Source organism: Microcebus murinus, chromosome 2, assembly GCF_040939455.1.
Source record: "Microcebus murinus isolate Inina chromosome 2, M.murinus_Inina_mat1.0, whole genome shotgun sequence".
In the NCBI taxonomy this organism is placed as follows: Eukaryota; Metazoa; Chordata; class Mammalia; order Primates; family Cheirogaleidae; genus Microcebus; species Microcebus murinus.
In genome coordinates, this window is record NC_134105.1 from 36985208 (window position 1) to 37004897 (window position 19690).

Consider the following 19690-nt stretch of genomic DNA (forward strand, 5'->3'; position numbering starts at 1 on the left):
CATACCCTAAGTACAAAAATATCCCATAAACCTGTGATCATTGTATTCATAGCATAGAAATCTTTAATTAAAAAATAATAAGTGGGTCTTAGAGTCTCTGGATTTATCATTTCCATATCCAACTTTGATTTCCATAATCTCCAGAATGATTAATAAAATCTTGCTAAAAGAGGTTTACATTTGGCATTCACTCAGAGCATGGGATCTTTTTTCAACTTTATTGAAGCATGTTTTACATATGATATGTCATCTATTTCAAGTATAGAATTTAAAATTTTTTTAGTAAATTTATCAAGTGTGCCACTAACTACCATAAATCAGTTTTAGAACACTGTCATTGCCCCAAAAAGATCTGACTTGAGATGGAGATTTTTATACACATATATAAATATATATATATATATATATTTATATATATGATTCTTGGAAAAACTCTGGTTCAAAAGATGTAGACTGCATAAAAATTGAACTCTGGTTTACACAGTTTAACATCTTACCTCCCTCTCCATGTACAGTCAGAGTCCACTGCCCCAGAAGAAGAGAGGGAGTATGTTATCTCAGGTCTTGTTAATTCTTTCAAGGCATTGAAAATAATGTAAATTAAATTAAATTCACTGAGCTTCCACACTACTAGGCCCAGAAGAGAACTCAAAGGCAAATCAGGCACAGTTCCTAAGCTCCAGAAGCAACCAATTTAGAAAAAGAAGTTTGATATTCACAACAGAATCATAAAATAGGGCAGGAAATACTAGGAGTCTAAAAAAAGGAAGAGAAATTGTTGATGAGTTTACTTACAGCTGAGGGGAATCAGGGATAATTTCTATGGCAAGGGCATTTGAACTGGGCCAAATTTCATCTAATTCTTTCATTTACTGATGTAGTTCATCAATGTATGGTCACTGTGTACCACTATAGAACTAGCATCTGTCCTTGAATCAGAAATGGTCCCTGTCCTCACAGAATGCATAGCCAAATGTAATGACTTTATTTCAGCAGCTCACCAGATATCCCAAATATTTATATTATCAATTTAAATGGTGAAGTATTTTTGTTTGTTCTTACATTTCTTTTCCCTATTTAAATTTGATATATTAAAGATAAAGACCACATTCTTAAGCACGTCTATATCCTTAGGTCTTGCTATTTCTTATTCCACAATATGTGATTAATGAATATTTATATAATCAATAATTTATTCATTTAATTTTTTCCACCATATCAACCAGTGGCACACCTATTGGTTTTGGGGGAGAGGGAGGTAAAGGGGAGAAGGCAAATTATTTCACTTTAATAAAATCACTGGGCTATTATTATTAATATATTTGTAATGAGGGACTGAAAGAGGATCTAAGCCAAGATAGACAATGAAATAACCAATGTTTAAAAGGGTCTTCTTGCAAAAGAGATTAACTTCCAGAATGGTGGTGTAAGGAGCATAACATATTCTCTCCCCGTCAAAACATAATTTTTAACTACTAAAAGTTATTTTTAACAATATTGATTCTACCAATCCATGAGCATGGTAGGGATTTCCATCTGTGCACATCGTCTACAATTTCTTTTCTTAGTGCTTCAGAGTTCTCCCTATAGATATCTCTCACCTACTTCGTTAAATATATTCCTAAATATTTAAATATCTTTGATGCTATTGTGGAAGGTGCTGTGTCTTTCAGTTGATTTTTGGCTTGACTGAGTGAGGCAAATGTATTTCATGTAACCAAAATGTTTGTACCCCCATAATATCCTGAATTAAAAAATAAATAGAAAAAAATGTTATTTTTAAAAATGACCATTTAAAGTCTCTGGAAATTGTCCTATGGGCATACAACAAATGGAGGCACGTGTATTCAAAAGAATCCACTAAATCTTGGTAACAACAATGAGAGTCTGTGAAATCTAAGCCATGACCTCCTTAAATTCCCACCTTCCAACTCAGTGCTATGTAAGCTCTACTCCAAGAGTGTGCCATCAAGAAGATGTGTTCCCTCTCCACCTAACTCCCAGTCTACAGCTGTGATTTCACCTTGGGAGAGGCAAGCCACCAGCACCTCTCACCCCCGACCAGCTCAATATTGGAGAAGCTCTATTCTGGGTAGGTGCTGCCAAGTGTACAAGTCTTCCTTTCCCCACCTAGATTTTATTTATATGATGAAAGCTCTATACCAGGCATGATGGTCTAAGAGTACTGGACCACAGATGCCCTCATCCACGCTCACTCATAGGACAGAGGTTTTAGGCCAAGACAGGCAAGCCAAGAAGACCTGGACTGCTGACTCTAACCAGAGTTTGATTCACAGAGCAGAAGTAAACACTCTGGGAGAAGTAGGCCACTGTCTCTGATTCCTGATCCAGTGTGGAGGTTCTGTTCATGGAGAAAGTTAGGCAATAAGAACAAATAACTGCCAACACTGCACATGCCTTGGTGTGGATCTCTGTAAATTTAATCTACTTCAAGTTTGTTGAACTCATTAGATGTATAACTAATATTTTTCATCAGATTTGGGAAGTTTTAATCATTATTTCTTCAAATGTTTTTTCTACCCCTTCTCTCTCTCCTCTCTCTGCTACTCCCATTATGTGTATGTTGGTGCACTTAATGTGTCCTACATTTCTCTGAGATTCTGTTCATTTTTCTTCATTATTCTCTCTGTTCTTCAGATTATGAAATCTTTATCAATCTATCTTCAAATTCACCGATTTTTTCTTCTGTCAGTTCGAATCTACTATTGAACCTGTCTAGTGAAGTTTTCATTTTAGTTCCTATACTTTTCACTTCCAGATGAAATATATTTTCAACAGATTGTGGAGAAGTTAATGCCAAAGGGTAATGTCAAAAATAACAGAGATTTTGGTGACAAGCAATTATGAGGGGGCTGGTAGTGCCAGGAAACTTATAGCAATAAGAAAATCAATAGACCGGCTAGATGGTTAGAAGAAAGAAAAACATAGCTAAGAAGAGTCCACCATATAAGACAGAACAGCCTTAGAGACCGGCAATATCTTTCCCCTGAAAAGGGGCTATATTTTAACTGGATCAGACTGTGGATGAATTTTTGTCCCAGGAAAAATAAAGCAAACTTCTAGCAATTAGTATTTAGTAATAGCTGTATGTGATACCAATAGAGGCAGAACAGCCAGGTGCTCAGGGATACTCTGTGTATGCCCAAGGCAGCTCCTTCTCAGGAGCAAGACCAAAGTTGCAAACTATGGGGGAAACAGACTTCAGTTAACTAGTCCATCCATCAATAAATAAATAAACAAGCAAACAAGAAAAAACCCTAGAGGAGGAAGGGAGTCAATATCCAGAGTTAACTATAATATTTTATCTAAAAATATTCAGTTTTCAAAAAAACTTGTAGAACATGCAAAGAAACAGGAAACTGTGACCCATATACTGGAACAACAACAAAAAAGCAGATGATAAAAATTAGACCAAATGTTGGCCTTAGCACACAAGATTTTATAGCAGCTATATACATGTGAATAAAGAATTAAATGAAAGTATGTCTAACGATGTAAGGGAAAGCATGATGACAATGTCTCATCAAATAAGATAATATAAATAAAGATATAGAAATTATAAAAAAGAACCTAATGGAAATTCTGGAGATGAAAAGTATAGGAACTAAAATGAAAAATTCATTAGAATTAGAAATATAGAATATAGAAATATAGAATAAAATACACAGAAATGAATTTAAGGAAATAAATGCAAGTCTTGTTGATACTGAAATCTACAAAACAGCATTGAAAGACATTAAAGAAGATTGAAATAAATGGGAAAACATTGCATGTTGGTTCATCAGAAGACTTAATATTGTTAATATGGCAACATTCTCTACGTTGATCTACAGATTCAGTGCAATAACTATCAAAATCTCAGCTAATTTTTTTTTTTTGCAGAAATTGATAAGATGATCCTAAACTTCATATGGAAATGCAAGGGACCTAGTATAGCCAAAACCATCTTGAAAAAGAACAAGGTCAGAGAGCTCACATTTCATGATTTCAAAACTTACTACAAAGGTACATTAATGAAGACTGTGTTGTATTGGCACAAGTATAGACATACTGATCAAGTTAATATAATTGAAAGTCCAGAAATAAACTCTTACATTTATGGTCAATTGATTTTTGACAAGGGTGCCAAGACAATAAAATTGGGGAAAAAAACAATCTTTTCAATAAACAGTGCTGGGACATGTTTAAGTTAGAACCATCTACTAAAACTAACTCAAAATGGATCAATGTAACAGCCCAAACTATAAAACTCTTAGAAGAAAACTTAGAAGTAAATCTGACTTATGTCTGACTTTCTGTTAGACAATTGTTTCTTAGATACATTCTCTGGACTGAATATGCCCTCCCAAAATTAGTATATTGAAATCCTAATCCTCAATATGATGCTATTAAGAGGTGGGGCCTTTGGGAGGTAATTAGGTCACGCAGGTGGAACCCTCAGGAATAGGATTAGTGCCCTTATAAAAAGACACTAGAAAGCTTGCTTTCTCTCTTTCTTTCTGCTATGTGAGGATATAACAAGAAGACAGCCATTTGAAAATTAGGAAGTGGGACATCAATAGACACTAGATCTACCAGAACACTGATCTTGGACTTCCAGCTTTCAGAACTGTGAAAAACATATTTCTGTTGTTTAAGCCGCTCAGTCTATGGTTGATATAGCAGCCCAAACTGACTAAGAAAATATAATACCAAAAGCAGAGTGACAATAATATTAAAAAAAGAAAGGAAAAACCCCAGATAAGTTAGACTTCATCAAAATTAAAAGCTTTTATACTATAAATAATAACATCAAGAAGTGAAAAGAGTGGTTACAAGAGGCTGAGGTGGTGTAGTGTGAACAAGGAAAGGGAAAATGTTGGTCAAAGGGTGCAAAGTTTCAGTTAGAAAGGAGAAATATGTTCTGTTGATCTATTGCACAGCATGGTGACTGTAGTTAATAACAATGTATTATATATTTCAAAATTACTAAAAGAGTAGTTTCTAAATATTCTCACCACAAAGAAATGATAATAGTATGAGGTTATAGATATCTTAATTAGCCTTCTTTGATCATTCTACAATGTATACATGTGTTAAATATTACATTGTATCCCATAAATCTATATTATTTGTCAATTAAAAACAAAATAAAATTAAAAAAATACAAACAGAAGGTGAAAGGACTATAGGATGGGGGAAAATATTTGTAAACCACATATCTAAAAAGAGATTGGGTCCAGAATATACAAAGAATCCCTAAAATTCAATAATAAAAAGACAAAAACATTGATTTAAGAATGGGCAAAGGATCTAAATAGATAATTCTCCAAAAAGAAATATATAGATAGCCAATAAGCACATAAAAAGATGCTCAACATCATTAGTCATAAGGGTGAGGGAGAAAGAGGTTCTTTGGCATTTGTGTAGAGGTTTCATTGGATGGGGAAAGACTAGAGACAGAGATTCAATTCCTTTGATAAACGCCCATGTTTCTGACATCATACTAACCCCATGGATTGAGCAGGATATAAGACAGACATGGTCCTTGTCCTCATAGACCTTAAAAATCTCCATAGGAAGATAGATATTGAATAAACAATCAGAAGAGTGATAAATGTTTTAAATGCAAAATAGAATATATTATAGGAGCATGTACTAGAGGCTCCTGAACTAGTTTGGGGAAAAGTACAACAGAGAATGATTACATGAAGAAGGGATGTAAATTGGATGTAAAGGGATGTAAATTTAAATTAGATCCTGAAAGCAGAATAGGAAGTAATTAGGCAAAGAGCCATAGAGAAAGAATATTACAGGTGGATGGGCCAGTGCATATATAAGTTAAGGAGAAAATTCATGACTCACAGAAAGAATTATCAGAAAGCCAGTGTGGGTAGAGCATAGATAGCAAGGGAAGAGGGATATGAGATAGGTTGAAAAAGCAGCTAGAATCCAGATTATCTAGGATCACACAGCCCATGTTAAGAATTTGCTATCTCATCTTAAACTACTGAGAAGGCATTCAATGGGTCATGTCCATGGACATGAAAAGAACTTAATATGGTGGCAGCAGTGGAGTCGAAAAGATAATTATGGACCAAGCTCCTCTGCAATTGAGGTAAGTGTCCAAGAAGTCAACAGAAGACAGCAAAAAGGGGTGATAGGGGGTTGTAGAGGCTGATGGCATAAAGCTCAAAACATGTCATTTTATATGGCGCCTTTTTATACAGGGAGAGGAAAGAATGGTCTCAAAGTAGCAATCTGCCAACCCAGCTAAACCTAGAGGTGGTATTCAGTGAAGAAGTCACTCTGTCTTTGGTCAGGCACCACAGGACCAGTGAAGAGGTGAGGGGGACACATCATTAAGAGGAAGCTGGGACTTCCCCTGTAGCCACTGTAATGTCACTGTAATGCTGTGGTTGCTGTGTGAGCAGGATAGACAGTCTGGAGAACTGTTCACCTCACATTTTGTACCCCTTAGTTAAAGAAGCTGTTGAATTTCCTGAAATATGCTGATGGTTCGAACTAGAGCTATGGCAGCAGAGATAAGGAAGGGACAGATTCTAAGGATATTGAGTTGTAGCCTTGATCATACTTGGTGACAGTATGTGAGGAATGACTGAAATACAAAAGGTAAATAGGACAGGTTTCTGGCATGGGCAATTGGAGTGATGGTGATGCATTCACTTAACTAGGAAACCCAGGAATGGAGCAGGTGTGAAGTAGTTTTGGGGTTGGCTTCTGCAGCTTTTGGTAAATCAGACATATGCCTCCTTTTTTTTTTTTTTTCAGCAGAGAGAGAACTCAGGGTCACAATTCCTGGCATCTTTGTTCCCAAGCCCTTGTTCACCCAAGGCTGAAGTTTAGAATGAATGGGTTACTTGCATCAGCAGGTAAATTGGAATCTCCTCAGTTAGATGCTGAGAGGACGTATCTGCCTCCAATTAATTTGGACTCTTTTTGGAAGGAATAGCAAAAATTATGCCAAGAGAATGGTGACTTGTGAAGTGGCCTACTGGAAGGGAGCCGAAACCACTAAGCTTGCTTAATTTAGAGTGTCTGATCAGGACACAGTTTGGTGCCGAGGGGAGTACACAGAACTCTTCTGAGAGGTGGATTAGGGGCTGATAATTGAGATTACTAACTTCCAACAATTACTCAATTTAAAACTCAGCCAAAAAGATGTAATTATTTTTCACTCATTTGCTTGGTCAGGTGGCCAGCTGCAACTTCATGATGTTTTACTTCAAAGAATAAGAAAGAAGAAAGGAGAAAGAACAGAGAGAATAGAAGGGGACTAGCTTATTTTGAAGTTATCATGCTGGTCAGAACTGAGCTGGCCTTCTTTTGCCTCTTTTGGGAAGAATTGGCTTCTGTTCCTTATTTTCATGACCACAAGGTCATCAGTTTCCTTCCAGTTACTTTCCAATATCATGGCTTTTCCACACAAGTTACACAAGAACTGTAGTAGAATCTGCCAGACTTCATACCTTAAGTTCTGCTAGATCTCCTTATAATTGTCCATTCTGATCCTCTTCCTCCTCACCGGGTCTTTCTGATTGTATCATGTTCTCCATTCTTTTTACTTTGGCTTCATGATTCAGCTTCCTCTTACCTTTTTTCTTTTCTTTTCTTTTTTTTTTTTGATTCTTAATTTTGTTTTAGATTCTGAAAGTCTTTCCAAATAGGGCATTTAGAATCTTCCCTCTGCCATTTACTCATTCTCACTGTAATTTCACAGAAAGGACATCTAATCCCCACTCTATCCCTAGTCTGGGAGTCAAAGGCCTGCTGAACTGAGTCAATCTTATAAGCAGGCGTTGGAGTGCCAGTGTGGCTTTCTATCACCTGGGGCCCTCATTGTAGAGTCCCACCTAACATGACCCTTCATCACACGCACTCCTTTTTCTAAATTTTTCCTTTGTCATATGGTTCTCTCTCACCTGTCGCAGAATTGAACTAGCCATTAGGTAAAACTTTATATGCAATCCTTATTGACAAGATGGAGAAAATGGGGGCAGGGACTACATCTTGTTTATTTCTAAATCTCTGACAGTACATGGTATATAAGAGATACTAAAAAAACTGAACTGCATTGGATTTAATTGAATTGATTTGGAAGCAGGTGAAATCTTGATTCATTTAGGTGATTTATGCTACAGGGATTATTAGCAGCATAACCAAACCCAGGGATTGATATATAAAATTGATGTAAAAATGTCAATTTATGGTTAAGTCACTGGCAATATGCACGAGTCTCTGTTCATGGTCTCAGATTTTCCTGTCAAACACTTGTATTTAAATTAATACTTAAAAAGTACATACTTTAAAATTTCTAAGTGAAGTCACATTAATACTGCAGATAAGAAAATTCAAATTTCAAAATTATCACAACAGGCTAGAACAAAGGACTAAAACCAACAAGCTGAAATGTACCAGGGTAAGTATAAGGACTCATAAAGACACTTTTAAAATTTACTATAAGCTAACATAGCAAATATGGCATCCTGGATTGAATCCTGGAGCAGAAAAAGGATATTAGTGAAAAACACTGGTGAAATCTGAATACAGGCCTCTATTTTAGTTAATAGAAATGAAGCAATGTTAATTTATTACTTTTCAACAAATCCTCCATGGCTGTGTAAGATATTAGAGGAAATAGAGTGAAGGGTATATTGGAACTCCCTATATTATCTTTTCAACTTTTCTATAAATCTAAAATTATTTCAAAATAAGAGGTTTATTAAAAAGAGAATATCATAGAAATAAAAATACCTTTATTTAAACAATAGCAATAAAAAATCGACTACAAGAGGGACTGGCTATCAAAAGAAGCTAATGTAAATTCTGGCTGCATTTCTAGAGATCTAGCATCCAATGAGCAAGGGGTGCTTACATCCCCTATGGAGTTTTATACTCAGTTATAGCATTTTAAGAAGACAATTACTCATGTCCAAAAAAGAACAACAAAGAAAATAAGATGTTTGGAACCACAGAATATGAAGAAATATGGAATTATACAGGGATAAGGGAAGGGGGTGGGTTAGTTTGGAGAAGGGAAGATTCATGAGGGAGCTGTGGTCACTATCTTTATATCTCCACAGGCCTGTCCAGGAGCTCAAAGTACTTCCAAGGTGGGCCCAGAGGGTGGAGCTAGAATCAAAGAGAGGAAGTTACAGGGAGGGAGTTCTTTTGGAGATAGTAGGACTTTCCTTGTTATTGAGATGGGGCCCTAACTGCCCTAACTGTCTGTGAGCAGAGGCTGAAAAGTCAAATTTCTGGAATGTTAAAAGAAAATACTGGTTTTTACAGCTTCGGTCTTTGTCCATAGGAGATGGCTAATATATTTGCTAAATTTGAATGAAACCTCTGTAGTCTTTGCCAAGTAGAGATTGCTGTGAGATGTTAAGATCAGAGAGGCCAGCTTTTCTAGGTATTTCTTCCTAGTGCTCTTGGCTAATAAATATCTTTGCTTGTGGGAAGAAAAGCCAACTGGACAGACAGTCAGGAGTTAACCGGACTTCTAGTCAAGAGTGTCAGCTGCCACCACCAGGGGCAGCCTAGAAATATAAAGGTTAAGTGCCCCAATGATCACATTCCTTCCTGCCTGGGTCCTCACTTCCCTCAAGACAGAGTCCAAATTTTCTAGCTTGGCATTCAAGGCCCTCCTGACTTGGTCTCTACCTATCTCTCTTGCTTCTCCTGTCACTACTCTTCCTGCTCTTCTTAGGCTGATTCTGTGTCCCTTGTAACATGGAACCATGCAAAATGGTTGGGACACACCACAGTATCTCAGCCTCTTTACACATGTTTGATACTGAATTCAAGATGCCTCATTCCTTAAGACTTCATTCCCTCCCTTGTGTCCCTTATCTGCCTACTACTTCTATTATATCAGGTCTGTTATCATTATTATTAGTTTTTATATCTATATTGCCCCCCACATTGTGTACTTTTTAGGAATAGGGTATGCTTTGCATTGATCTTTCTATCCCTAGCATGCAATGTAGAGCCTGACAGGCAGAAATGCTCACCAGATATTTGTAGTGTTAAAGAATGGTTTTGTAAGAATTCAATAAATGGATATATATGTAAATAGAATATTTTTCTATCCAGGGCTGGTTTAGAGCCTACTCTCTGGCTTCCAATTCCAGCTGCATTAAATCTCAGTTTTTAAAAATGCAAATGGGAGAAGATAATACTTACATAGCTCAGAACTTAAATACTACATTTTAAGTGAAACTTTCCTCCCAAAACTGATCCTATTTCCTGATTTAATTACTCCAATATTGTCTCTTCTTACCATAATGTAAGCCACATGAGGATATGGACTTTTGCCTGTTTTTGCTGCTGTATCCCCAGTCTAGAAAATGCTAGTCACATGGCATGTATTCAATAATAGTATTAATCATATAATAGAGGTGTTGTGAGGATAAAGTGATGGAAATCTACTATGCTCTGGACTGGGCTACTCCATCTTCCCATCAGCTTGGTGAATGCAGGATTTTGTTAGAGCAGGACAGCCTATGAGGAGTGGCAGCTTCCCTGCTAAGGTAAAAGGCATTCACTTGATTTGGAGAACTGGGCAGCACCCACAGCCAGCAGCATTATTTGTAGAAATGCCCATCACAGAAGTACAATAATGAGGAGGGCTGACTGTTGCATAGTTGGGACAAGCATATTCTTGGACAAGACTGGGTGCAGGCTCAGTGGAGACCAGAGAAGGCCCAAGTCAGCCATACACTTCTGACCAATCTTGAGACTACACATATGCACATAGGAAACACAACATGAAAGGGTTAAGTAAAAGCCAGGGAAGACTTGGAAACTGTTCAAACTTTGAGTAACAAAATAAAATGTCATTTTGGATGACATAACTAGTACCTGTAGTGTCTATGACCATGGTGATTAATAGTTCCAGCACTAAAAATTCAAAATCTTGCCTCCTTCCTGCTCTCCCTAAGATCTGGATGTTGGTATGTTTAGCCTGCCCACTGGTAGTTATCCACCCTCCAAATTGAAGTAAGTATTAACTAGTTATAGTGGTGCTTTCAGACACAAGCCATATCAAACACCCTGGTAACAAAGAATTGTTCTGCCTGCAAAAATATGCCAGAAAGCCTTAAAATCTCTAGTATCTGCTTCAAAGCCCAGAACAGAGGATTGAGCCAACTCACAGAGTTTCCCTAATCTAATTCAGCTGACATAAGTATACCCTGAACTTTCATTAAATTTACTTTCTAAAGATGCTGCTTTGGATAAGGTGAATCCCTTTCTCAAAAATCTATTTGGGCATTAGTGTGCCCATCAAAGGACCAGGACATGGTGGTAGAAGTCAAAGTCATGGTTTAAATCTTGGCTCTGATATGAACTAGTCATGTGGACTTAGTGAAGTAATTTATCTTTTTAGTCTTAGATTATTTATCTCTTAAACTGGTACAGCTCTGCCTACTCCACGAAGCTATTGTAAGAAAAAAGACAGGATAGTCTATACAAAGTAATGGATCCAGTGTCTGTGAGTTGAATATGAATAAAAGATATAGCCAATATGATAATCAAGGCTTTCCAGAGTTTTTCCTAGACCTACCTATCTGTCCTAATCTTCCAGTAGCACCAGTATGAATTCCCTATTCCAATCAAACCAGATTTCCAACCAACTACCACCAGGCAATGACTCTAGCCTTTCCTGCTTTGGGGGCTACCTTATTCCCAACTCTATATTCAGTAATTCTACTCATCTTTCAAGACTTAGCTTGAAGACCATCTTCTCTATGGTGTTTTTCTGATCATTAACTCTTTAAACAACTCAAAATATACTTATTTACAAACATTAAAAAATAGCTATTTGGACATGTCTTTTTCCTCTGGTATAGAATACATGTCTGGAAGTATACCGAGACTTGTATAACCTTGTTATGTATCCCCACAGTAACTCTCATGGCTCTTAAGTAGGATAGGAGTCTCAAATTATTATTTTTCTGAGGAATTCCTTAAAGAATAATTTGAAAACTTCTATTCAAGTCCAATTTTCTCACTTCATAGGTTAAAAAATTGTCTCCCAAAACAGAATGTTTACATTCAAAGGTTTACAAGTGGTTTCATGTTAGAGCTAGAAGCAGAATTTAGGCTTCCTGTGGCAGAGACTTCAGGCTGTTCCCCAACATCAATTCTCCTCCATAGCTACAGGACTACCAATTTTTAGTTTGAACATGGTCACTTAGAAAAAAAAATATTCATTGCTTATCCTTCCTTAGTTAAATGTGGATATGAGTTCTATTAAATGACACTGCCACAGAAATGCTTATTATCCTTTCTCTACCATTTCTTTATCCTACTGCTTGGAGTGTGGATGTAATTCATTATTGAATCATGAGGTTGAGGGCCACACTGCAAGGATGGCAAAGCAAATAGCTGAAAGGGCTGACTTCCTGAGGCTTTCAAGGAGTAGAGCTATAATATTAGTTATAGATTGCCCACATCTAAACTTTTACATGTAAAATAAATAAACCTCTATCTTGTTTAAGTTGCTGTTATTTTATTTATTTATTTATTATTTTATTTTTATTTCAGAATATTATAGGGTTACAAATGTTTTGGTTATATGAATTGCTTTTGTACCGTTTGCATCAAAGTTACCAGTGTGTACATCACCCAGATAGTGTGCATTGTACCTGGTAGGTATAATTTTACCCATCCCCTCCACACCCCTCCTATCTGCTTGATTTCCATTGAGTTTTACTTACATATGTGCACATGAGTGCTAATCGATTAGTTCCAATTTAATAGCAAGTAAATGTAGTGTTTGTTTTTCCATTTCTGAGATACTTCACTTAGGAGAATGGTCTCCAGTTCCATCCAGGTTGTTAGAAAAGGTATTAATTCATTTTTTATGGCTGGGTATTATTCCATAGTATACTTACACCACATTTTATTAATTCACTCATGAATTGATGGACACTTGCCATCTGATCTTTGACAAAGCAGAAAATAATATACACTGGGGAAGAGAATCCCTATTCAATAAACAGTGCTGGGAAAATTAGATAGCCACATGTAGAAGGTGAAACAGGATCCTTACCTTTCACCACTCACAAAAATTAACTCAAGATGGATAACAGACTTAAACCTAAGACATGTAAATTGTGGTTACTTTAGATATTTGCTATTTTGAATAACTGTTATTGGAAATTTAACTGAGCCTATTATTAAATAGTTTTCTTATCAGCTTTCTGCTGTTCTCAGCTTTTCATGCTGCTTCCAGACATATTTCTTAATTCATTCTTTCATTCATTCAATCATTCATGCAGTGTGCACCTACATTCTATCTGGCATAAATCTAGGAGGGGTTTTAGGTTGACACAGAAATGAAATACACAGATCCTGCCTTAAAAGTCACAGGTATTGAATGAATTTACTATTCTCTTAAATCATATCACAATTCATATGTGTAGCAAACATTTATCTCATAATTTCTCTGATGGCCCTATCTTCAAATAATCTCATTGACTCTAGTACTATATCATGATCAGACTATTTGTGCATAATATTTTCTATTTTCCTTTACATCCTTTCTCTCCACCTTTTTTTTTTTTTTTTTGCTTTTTGCTTTGAGAGCCTTATTTGTATAGATTACATCAATGTGCTGCCTTGCCCTTTGGCTTCTTATTGGGTTGGCCACTAGAAACTCCAGCAGGAGATCAGAAGGAAGTAGGAGAATGAGATTTATGTATTCTTATTTCTCATCTCCCTCTTTGAGGAGTTATCTCAGGCTAACTGTATACCTTAACTGAAGGTCACCATTCCCTTCAAGATGGTTCGCTATCCAACTCTCTACTATCAGGTTCTAGTAACCAATCCCTCCCTTCATACCCTTCCCAGGGGGCTGTTATTATCCCCTGGGAACTTCACTATATCTTGTGGTTTCCCTACACACTGCCCACACCTTGTAAATAGTCCATTTATTAAACCGTACTAATTTGAGGCTGCCATCTGTTTCCTGCTAGCATGCTGACTGATACACCATGTGTCACAATTTTTAGTTCAAAATATATAGGCACTGGATACAAATGACACCTACCAGAAGCACTGTTGGGAAGAAGGTTGGAGTAGAGGAAAGATATTTAACAAAATCTTAGTTCATAGAGAATCTCAGACTATAAGAATAACATCATGACCAGGTTTGGCTCTCAGGTACCTGAGCTGTACACAGGCCTTCTTTATTTCTCTTTTGGGGGTATCCTGGAATTATTTAGAACTGGGACTCACTTTTATGTGGAACTCACAGTCATCAGGAAGAGTCCATTTATCTACCAACACATATTAGAACCCCAAGTATAGTATCTTTTGCCAATTCCACCAGTATCTTCACTTGGAACCTATAAAGCCTGTTCAATATGCCCATTTTAGGGACACAATCTATACTTCTTAAAGAGTGAAACATAGACCAAATTATTACCTGATTATTCTTTATTAGCAACCAAAGTATTGCTGACATTAAAGAACAACACCTATGAATCCAATATGAAGAACAACTTCAGATTCTGGTTCGGGCAGGGATGGGAGGCAAGATGTTCAAGTCCTAATGTCCAGAACCTGTGAATATGTTACCATACATTACAAAAGGGCTTTTACAGGTGTGATTTGGGGGAGATTAATCCAGAACCAAACATAATCACAAAGATCCTTATAAGTGAAGGAGGGAGGCAAGAGAGTATAGAAGGATACAGCATGAGACCCAACCAGCTATTGATGGTTTTCGTGATGGAAGGGAACCACAAATCAAAGAATGAAAGCAGACCCTAGAAGCTGGAAAAGGCAGGGAGGGTAATGAATTCTGCTTAGAGTCTCCAGAAGGAACACAGTTCTGCTAATAACTTGACTTTAGTCCAGTGAGATTCATTTTGGACTTCTAACTTCCACAATTATAAAATAGTACATTTGTGTTGTTTTAAGCTACCAAGTTTGTGGTCATTTGTCACATCAGCAATAGGAAAATAATATGGAGTGGAGGATTGAAATCTTCAGACTGACAGAACTAAACCTGGAGCAGGGAAGAAGGGTTGGGAACTGGTGGATAGCAAAGACAGAACTCACTGCTCGGTACAGCCAGACTGCACACTACTTGCTAACCTGTACTGCAGGCAAGTTGGAGTCACTCAGAAACAAATTTATTCTTCATTTGAGAGGCTCATAGTCATAAAGTGCTTTCACACCTTTTGTAACACCCAGTAGAAGTCTTTTCTCTCAGAGTTTTGGGAACTCACCAGAACTTTTATATATTTTTAAAGAGCTTTATCAGCTTCATTAAGAAAGACAACCAGCTGTCTCATATCTTATTCTGTGACTTCCTAGTGCCCAATGTAGCAATGAATCACACAATAAAAACAATATTTTAAAGAATTATTAAATATTAATTATATAATAATTATTTATACTATATTATTTAATATAAATTTATTAAATTATTACCATTTCCAGATTATATAATCTACAAAGGACCAATATTCATTATTTGTAGTCTATAAAAACCCATTGATAAGTCCCTAGCCTAAGGTTGTCTGTTTCTCAACGAGCATCCCAAATCTGGCACAGGTCTTACCACGCTCTGGCCCAGCTGCTCCCGAAAGAAGTAATCCAGGTTTCTCTTTTGCAGACTGTCAAGGTAATGTTGGAAGCGTGTGTAAGTATACGGGTAGCAGTAAGCAAATTGGTAAATATCTTCTTCTCGGTCAAAACAAAAGGCAAAGGACATCACGTAATTCTTCCTGTGGTCTGGGCAACGGTAGTAGTAAACATTTTTAGGTGGAAGCCTTTGCCTGGAAGATGCAAACAAAGAAATTTGGGCATATCAGATAGTTGTTCAAACTTCAAAAGGTAATAAATAGGAATGAATGCCTAGGAGAAAAACTGTTAACATGAAGAATCCTGGGTTGTAGGAGTGGGGCAACAATGACACAAACCACACAGAGTCAAAAACAGGCTTGACTCTGGCAGCACTTTGTTCAAAATCCAGTGCTATCCTTTCTCAACTGTTAGAAAGTACAAAGTTAAGCAAAAATTAACAGATTTTATTCATTTATTTATCCTTATCTTGAGCACGTATCATATGCCCAGACATCATATGCCTAAGTCTTGATATAAAATAATAAATGAGGCAGCCAAGATCTCTGTCCTCATGGAGTATATATTCTAGTGTGGAAGCAGTCAATAAAATATTAAAAATAAATAAAAAATATAGTTGCAGACTCTAAAAGTGCCTTGAGGGAAAATAAAGAGTGTGATCTCATAGAGATATAAATGAGGGATGCCTATTTTCCTAGGGAAGTTAAGCACTTTTATTATAATACTAATTCAGAGCTTTTAAAATAAACTAATATGTTTTGTGAATATTCAAGGGAGGGAAAATATTCAACATTTCTCTAAATTATTATTATTATTTTTTGACATAGTATTCCATAACACCTAATTTTCCACAGAAGCACTTTGGGAAATACTGCTTTAAAATGTGCTGTGTGGTAAATTTTGCTAAGAAATCATGCTCATTCTTCAGTAAGACTGAGATGCAAACATGAGGAAGGGAAAAATGTTCCAGTCACAGTTCCCATAACTTCTTTACATTTTATAGAGTTACTGCACCCTCTCATGCTTTATGATATCCAAACTCTTCACACTGTTTCCCTGCCGAGAATGCCTCTCATTTCTCTCTTCAAATCCTGTTAATCCTACAATACCCATCTCAAACAGCGCCTTTTCCATGATCCTGCATTGACAATTCCAGGTTAGTTCAGCTCACATATGTTGCAGTAATTCTTGCCTTTTAATCAACTGCTTCACAAGTCTTGTCCACAGAGATAGGTTTGGAAGATCCTTAAGGGCAAGGATGCTTACAGGAAGTGCAGGAACAGTGGGTGGAGGATGCAAGGCTCACCTGTAGTGGCTTAGCATTCAATCAAGAAGAAAAGAAGCACAGGAGCTTATGGAGGAAAATGTGAAGAGAAAGGTATAGGAAATGAGGTTGAGAAAAACAGGAATGGTGCTTGCTTCAGGTAGAATACTCTGGAGAAAGTTTTTTAAGAAATAGATCCAAGAGAATTATAACATGCTAGTGTTCACTGCAGAATCTTGTTTCTACCTTGGTGTCTTTCTGAGACTATGGGATTCCTGTGGAAGAGCAGAGGTTTTGTGGCACTGATGCTTATACATATATTTGATTACATTAGATTTAATTAAATATTCTAATATTTTATTATAGCAGGAAAAAGTGGCCAAAGTGGTGGACCATAGGGTCTAATATGGGTAAGAATCTTAAAGTGCTGAGGAGGAGGGTAGGATACTAGATACCCAGCATAAGTAACAGAGGAACAAAGCTTTCCACACAAAAGTCAGTGTAGTATCAGAGGCTATTTAGGAATGTACTTAGGCCCCCCAATAGAGTCCACTTACCTCCCACTCCTAAAGCCACTGTGAATAAAAATGTAAGTAACAATAATCTTCTCATAATGCAAATGTAGCTTTAAACAAACTCCATAGGCACTCCTCCTTATAACCAGATTGCTACCCTAAACCTTCCTACATTGAAATTATAAATTTCAATAAAATTGAAATTATGGAGCAACCAGTTATAAAGTAGAGAAATATGGCTTAGAAGGTACATGAGGAGAGAGGAGAAAAGTTGCCTTCTTCTGTTCCTATACGTGGAATGTAGGTGAACGAATGAGTCCTGGGAGGGCAACGGGGGAAGTGATGTCCTCCAAGAGAGGCCTTAGCCTGTTGTTTTATTCAGCAAATATCTAAGTATCATATTCCAAGCATATAGATTGGTCAAGACAAAGAGTAAAGGAAGAGGCGGACTAAACAACTGAGGATCCAAGTGAATTTATTAATCATGGAGCTGAATTCCAAAGGAAAAAATAGAAAGTGGAAAGGTTTGGAGAGGGAAAGAAGCAGAGGAAAGTCACCATTAGAGAGAGAACAGACCAGTGCGGGGATAAGAATATAGCCAGAATATATGATGTTCTACATTTGTGACATGATTGAAGATGCAGGAATGTGAGGCTGGTAGAATTAGCAAGTTTCAGGGTTCCAGATTTGTATTTGCAGAGAATGCCAATGAAAGTGGTCTTGAGGTCTCCAGCCAATGATCTGTGACAGTCACTTCAGGCTCTGACTCAAAGGTCAGAGTCAGAGTCTCTTATAGCCCTGGTGAGCATGTTTTCATATGCAGGCGTTTCCTACAGTCATAAGGTCCCTCAGGTTATGACCACTGTTGTCAACTCTTCATTTACCAGTATATCCAATCAGGATTCATGCTTTAAATTTAGTCACCCTAGTTTTCTCCTCTTCTAGCCAAGTTCAGCAACTTGACTCTTGGAGGCTGCCATCACCACTGAATTTGATTATGTGCTATCAGGAGAATTCATCTACTGCCTGCAGCTGTTCCAGCTCCTCTCCCAGGTGGGTCAGGATGCCTAACCTGATTAGCAGACAGAGTGGAGGCAATGGGTCCTGGGGTAATCATCCAGGGAAGCTCAGATGCTGCTCAGAGGTTAGATTTTCCAGACTCTGACAACGATGCAAACAGAAATCTATTTGAGAAGGGCTCAGCAGGCCAAATTTGTCAGGGCTTTTAACTAATGCAAAGAATAAAGGCAAAAGAGGGTGGAACTAGGGAGGAAAAATATCTCTTTAATTTGGAATGTACTTCAGGTTTTTCTCTTATTTTGCTTATTAAATTCTCACTATGTCTCAGGCATTGTGTTAAGTGTTTTATATGTATTATTTTTTAATCCTCCCAATAAACTTATGAGCGAGAGGCTGTTAACATCCCCCTTACACAGATAAGAAAATTGAAGCCCAGAGACATAAAAAAAAATTCCCTGAGGTCATAAAGTTAGTAAGCAGCAGAGCATGTATCAAACCTGGGCCAGTGTAGCTCCAAAGCCTGTGCTCATAATCCCTATAGTATTTTACCACCCTCCTTTTCCCCTTGCTACCCAATTCCTAGCCTTACCTTCTACTTCCAGAAAAATCTGGTCTCATGATACTCTCTTGCTAAAAACTCTTCAAGCAACTCCCTATCCTCACATTTCAGTTTGGTCCACAAGGTTCCCCATGATATCCTTGAGATTCTGCCATCGCCATTCAGTTCTCCCTCCTTGAACCCTATGCTCCATTCATATTGAACTATTCACAACTTCCTCACACAAATTTGCCTCCCCTGCCATCTTACCTACTTGGTGAACTCCTACTTACAGACCCCCAAGGCAATCACTGCAGCATCAAAAATAAACAAATGGGGGTTTTCCTCAAAAATTCTTTGCCTAGGCCAATGTCTGACAGGATTTTCCCAACATCTTCTTCTAGGATTCTTAAGGTTTCATGTCTTAAGTTTAAGTCTGTTATCCATCTTGAGTGAATTTTTGTGAGAGGTGAGAAGGTAGGGATCCTGATTCGCTCTTCTGCATGTAGCTAACCAGTTTTCCCAGCACCATTTGTTGAAGAGAGATTCTTTTCCTCAATGTATATTTTTGTCAGCTTTATCAAAGATTAGATTGGCGTATACTGATGGTTTCATCTCTGGTATCTCAGATCTATTCCAGATATCTATGCTTCTGTTCTTGTGCCAGTACCAGGCTAATTTAACTATTATTGCGTTATAGTAGAGTTTGAAGTCAGGAAGACTGATGCCTCC

The 19690-nt window shown here is 37.2% G+C and overlaps 1 protein-coding gene across 5 annotated transcripts in view; it reads right to left on the minus strand.

Moving 5' to 3' along the window:
• AGBL4 (AGBL carboxypeptidase 4) overlaps window positions 1–19690 on the minus strand; it is a 1333072-nt gene that overhangs the window by 503419 nt on the left and 809963 nt on the right. For 4 of the 5 annotated variants that reach the window (XM_012776132.2, XM_012776133.2, XM_012776131.2 and 1 more), the window contains one exon: window positions 15599–15815. In XM_012776132.2, the coding sequence (XP_012631586.1) occupies window positions 15599–15815 (217 nt within the window). The remainder of the gene's footprint in view (window positions 1–15598; window positions 15816–19690) is intronic. The other variant, XM_075998177.1, reaches the window with a different exon arrangement.